Raw genomic sequence first — 4,669 nt, forward strand, 5'->3', positions numbered from 1 at the left:
TGATGGATCTTAATATATTGATTTGGTGATCTAAATGTTGATCTTTTTTATACAAATCAGGTTAAACTTCATGAAGTTTGACTTATGACAAGCTAATGTATGAAAAAAATGGAGACAATGTCTTTTCTTGCACGGATCTCGACAACGACTAAGCGCTACGAAATTCTTAGGCTTATGTGAATTAAAGATTTTTTAAATTTCCTCTTGTATGTTTAGAAAAATGTTTACGATTTAAGTGTCTATTCTCAAAGTTAAAAAAGTGAAATTTTGCACAGGTCTCAACGTCAGATAGGCCCTCTCATCGTCGACCGGCATTAATAATTTTTTAGGCCACGACATCAACGATCTTACCGAGCCGTACATGTCTCTCTAGGCTCCACTCGCTCTTGATTCGAAGTAGTGACAATCTACTTAAATCTTTTTATGGGGGGTTTTATGGTTCTCTTGGCCTTAGCATCCATTGTTTGGTAACTTTGCATGACATGTCTTGCAACGATTGCCCTTTCAAGGAGCCATTGCTGAATTTTGTTTGGCCAACTAGCATTCCTAAGTCTAAGTCACGTATTATTCAAGCGCACACGCTATGTGGTGTACATGTAGCATATATCTCCTCTAATACTGTATTAGACTGAAACATGAGAGGTGCCATATATCTCTTCTAATACCGTATTAGAGTGAAACATGAGTAGTGGAAATTTTTTTCCATTGGCGAGGTGGTACTAAACTCCCACATGCCATCCATCCCTTTCACATGTTTCCTATCTCTGAAATGTAATTGGGCCAAGGCCCACTTGTTCCAACATGGTGCAGAGACTTCCTGGTTTACACGCGGTTGTATCCATTTATACCACTGAAGAATGTCGTGTCGCTGGTTGTGAAGAAGAAGGATGAAGTTCGGAGGGTCATCTTTAGATTGAAATATGAAAGGCTTCCCGACCGGTACGCGCTTGCGCGGTGTGTGGATATTTGGGTCACATGTTTAAAGAGTGTGGTGATGGGTTCACCTCCCAAAGGCTCTCGTTTTCAAGGAGCTGCGAGCCTCATGGTTTAGAGGCCCCGACAGAGGTCCAGGAGAAGGGAGTGCGAACAAAGGAGGTCGAGGAAGGGGTCGCTCAAGAGGGAGAGGGCGTGGACGCTCCCAACAAAACCCTTTTGAGACACACGATCCTTACCAAGGGAACAGAGACAATGATGTCATGATGGAGGAGGCAGAAATTAATAGAAAAAGAGGTGCAACACCTGTTGATGATCCAAAGGTCACTCTGAACAGCTCAATCACATCAAGATCGGCAAATATGCCACTGTTACTACCACCACCTGAGATACCGGCAAGTCCATTGTCGAAACAGGAGCCGAGAAGGAACAAGCCGAGCCATCCACACATGACAAACCTCCAATCAAAAGTTCAGCTCCAAACAAAGCTAATGATGATCGTTTGGCGGGCCCCCAAGGGGGGTCACGCCTAGCGCAATGAGTCTACTCTGCTGGAATTGGCGTGGGTCTGGCAAACCCACGACAGTACGTGAGCTCCGTGATCTCACGAGGCAACCTGCCCCCTTTATCCTGTGCACTGTTGAAACGCAAATAGAGGGCTCTCAAGTAGAGAATATGGTATGCTCCTTAGGTTTGGAGAAAAGCCTTGCTGTAAGTAGTAATGGGAGACGTGAAGGTTTAGGAATCTTTTGAAATGATGAAATAAAATTGGAAGGTTGCTGATGCACTAGTGAATATTCAAACTAGAATTACTTTTGTTTATGGAGAAGCACAGGTCAGTGAACGATACAAGACCTGGGATACACTCCATGGCATAGTGGGCGTAAACAACATGCCATGGGTAGTAATGGGCGACTTCAATGAGGTGTTACATGCCCACGAACATGATGGAGTGGGGAACCGAAGATAAGCTCGAATGGACGCCTTCCGTGACGCGCTGGACACATGTGGCCTGACCGACATTGGTTACTGTGGAAGGGATTGGACTTTCGCATGACATAGTATGAATATAGGAGTTCGGATATAAGAGACACGGATGTGTACGACGCGATTTGAGGAGTGCCCGATCACTGTTCGTGGGTGCTTCCGCGGGCGTTTGAGGGTCCGAATTTGCTAAGTCCGGGTGTAATTGCTCTTATATTTTGGCAAGGACGGAGAAGATAACAGCAGCCAGCAAAACGCAACTTGGTGGTAAATTGTTAATCCAACGCTCACAAAGAAAGCAGCAACAAGATCCTAAAAAAACAGCAAAATGAAAATAATCGACGGCCAGATGCGGTCCACCGGGCAAGCAACTCCCGGCGTCGGTAACATGGCCGGACACGTCTCCCCGCGCACCACCACACGCTTGGTTCGCAGGCGACACCGGCGACCCGCAGCAGCAGCAGTAGCAGTGCGCCGCTGCCCCGCGCGCTGCAACTTGCCGGCGGGGCGCGGCCACGACACAAGGCATCCCGTGCATGCGCAGGTGTCTGCTGTACTGTGCCACGCGGCTCCACCGACGCGCCATGATCAGCTGGTCCGCCGGCCCTGCGCACGCGGCCGCGCCGGCCGGGCAGACACGAACGCACGCTAGACAAGCTGGTGGTCGGCGAGGCGGACGGCGGCGCGGCAGAAGGGGCAGCGGGAGACGGCCTGGACCCAGGGCACGGCGCAGGCCCAGTGGAAGCGGTGCGCGCAGGGGAGGTGCGCCAGCACGTCGCCGGCCCGGAACTCCTCCAGGCACACCGCGCACTCCGCCTGCTGCTGCTGCTGCTCCTTCCTCCGGCCCCAGCTGAACCGCCGGCCGCCGCCACTCTTCGTGAACACCTCTCGCTGTAGCGCGCTCGCCGCCCCTGCCGTGTCCTTCGCCGGGTGGTCGCTGGTGGTGCTCGACGGGGCCGGGAGCCGGAGGCTTCCCGTGCTGTGGCGCCTGCAAATCGCAACGCAGAGGATTGATTAAAGCCACCGTTCGTGGGAAATTGAGCTCGAATAGCAGAATCAAATACAGAGCCAGCAAGGCAGAGCTCTGCTCGAGAACAGAGAAAACAGAAGGAAGTATATTGATACTGACTGACTCAGATTTTCTTGAGCATAATTCAGCATCTGCAGCACAGCTGATTGATCAGTGAGTAACTTCATGCATGATCTCACTCAGCAATCATGAGCAAACTGTATCCCTCCTTACCAAGGAAAAGTATACTGAATTTTTTGCTCTGAAAACACAAACGATGCCACAGGAAGCTAGATTCCTGCACAAAAGTACTTTGGCTCCTTAACTAAGGCCCTGTTCGGAGACCCGCTACTCCACCACTCCGCTCCCGGAGCTGGAGTCAAAAGGCACGGAGCTGGGAAAGAGATGCTCCAGCTCCTCGTATTTTTAGGAGTTGGATTGACTCCGAACAGGGCCTAAAAAAGGACCGGCTATCTATGATTCATACCCATGTTTCTTGTTTCATAATTGGTCTGAATCTTGACACAACAGGAAGTGGATTGAAAAAGGGTAAGAAGAACCGTAAGTACCTCTTGACCACTGATTCTCGCTGGCTCCTGAGCTTGTGATCCAGCCTCTCCTTAGCCTCCCGGGCGATGCCGTCCAGCTGCGTCGTGCACGCCTCCTCGCACACGCCGCTCCTCTGCTGCAAATCAGTTTCATCGATCTAGATTAGTAATCAACATGCAAGCATCAATCAAACTGGAGGATGATGGACAATCCATGGCTTCTACTAGTTGTTATTACCATCGCAAAACCTGCCGAGCCGAGGTGCGCGTGGTCGTGCCCGAACACGCCGAGCGACGCCGGCCGCCGCGCGCCGGCGCACGGGGCCTCCGCCGCGGCCGGCCGGAGCCTCCTCCTCCTCGCGAACTCGACGCCAGGGAGCATCCCGGCCATGAGGCCCATCCACCACCACCACCACGTGATTTGTACCACGACAACAACACAGCACCTGCCTGCTGCCTGCCGCCTAATGCCTACAAAACGGACGTACCTATCCACCAGCAGCAATCTACCAACCTAGCTAGCGTGTGAAGATTCAGTGGCTTGGGAAGAATTGTATGTGGAAAGCCTCCATTTCGAGCAGGAAGAGGAGGAGGAGCGCGTCCATGTCCGGCCGATCATTCAGCAGCCAGGCTCGTCGTCCGGACGGGGGGCAGCGGCTTTCTATCTAGAGGAGGGGGTCATGCTCATGGAGTGGGCGCGCTCCAACTGTGCATGCCAATTGCCCCAACCACCTTCACTCTATTCATAGCATAGCTGGGGAATCGAGTGGATGCGAGTGTATTTATGCGATCCCCGTGGGCCCACGTGACCGGAATTTCCAGCATAAGTTTTTTTTATCTTAGATGCTAGGACAAATTGGCTCCGTGGCTATATATGCGGCACCTGTTTGGATGGCTGCCATGCACTCTGGTTAAGCCTAGCCTTCCAAGAATTGCACATATATACTCCCTCCGTTCCCAAATAATTCTCTTTCTAGCCATCTCAAATGGACTACAATATACGGATGTATGTAGACATGTTTTAGAGTGTAAATTCACTCATTTTGTTCCGTATGTAGTCATTTGTTGAAATCTCTAGAAAGACAATTATTTAGGAACGGAGGGAGTATTTACTTATTTTTTTAAAATCACATCCAACCCACTCATCAGGATATTTTTTTTTTGAAACTTTCGATCTATTCATCTCCAATCATGA

At 50.5% G+C, this 4,669-nt stretch overlaps 1 protein-coding gene across 3 annotated transcripts; it reads right to left on the reverse strand.

The window, feature by feature from the left end:
- Window positions 1–2,115: 2,115 nt before the first annotated feature.
- LOC119324146 (probable E3 ubiquitin-protein ligase RHY1A) lies at window positions 2,116–4,240 on the reverse strand. Of its 3 annotated transcripts, none has more exons than XM_037597920.1 (3): window positions 3,713–4,240; window positions 3,496–3,608; window positions 2,116–2,905 (listed from the first exon to the last, which is right to left on the reverse strand). In XM_037597920.1, exons 1-3 carry the CDS (start codon window positions 3,872–3,874, stop codon window positions 2,566–2,568), a joined length of 615 nt encoding a protein of 204 aa, XP_037453817.1. In that variant the 5' UTR covers window positions 3,875–4,240; the 3' UTR covers window positions 2,116–2,565. The 3 variants fall into 3 exon arrangements, with proteins under 3 accessions (XP_037453817.1, XP_037453815.1, XP_037453816.1); XM_037597918.1 differs by having other exon boundaries at window positions 3,496–3,632; XM_037597919.1 differs by having other exon boundaries at window positions 3,496–3,611; window positions 3,713–4,238.
- Window positions 4,241–4,669: the final 429 nt, after the last annotated feature.

The sequence above is a fragment of the Triticum dicoccoides genome, chromosome 6B (genome assembly GCF_002162155.2).
Source record: "Triticum dicoccoides isolate Atlit2015 ecotype Zavitan chromosome 6B, WEW_v2.0, whole genome shotgun sequence".
Taxonomy (NCBI): Eukaryota; Viridiplantae; Streptophyta; class Magnoliopsida; order Poales; family Poaceae; genus Triticum; species Triticum dicoccoides.

Excerpts from the sequence above, each read along its gene's own strand:
- LOC119324146 (XM_037597918.1), bottom strand. The coding sequence starts at position 3,874 with ATGGGCCTCATGGCCGGGATGCTCCCTGGCGTCGAGTTCGCGAGGAGG. Across the intron at positions 3,633-3,712 it reads GCTCGGCAGGTTTTGCGATG|ATCGATGAAACTGATTTGCA; the intron begins GTAATAACAACT and ends TTACTAATCTAG. Across the intron at positions 2,906-3,495 it reads CGAGAATCAGTGGTCAAGAG|GCGCCACAGCACGGGAAGCC; the intron begins GTACTTACGGTT and ends TGCGATTTGCAG.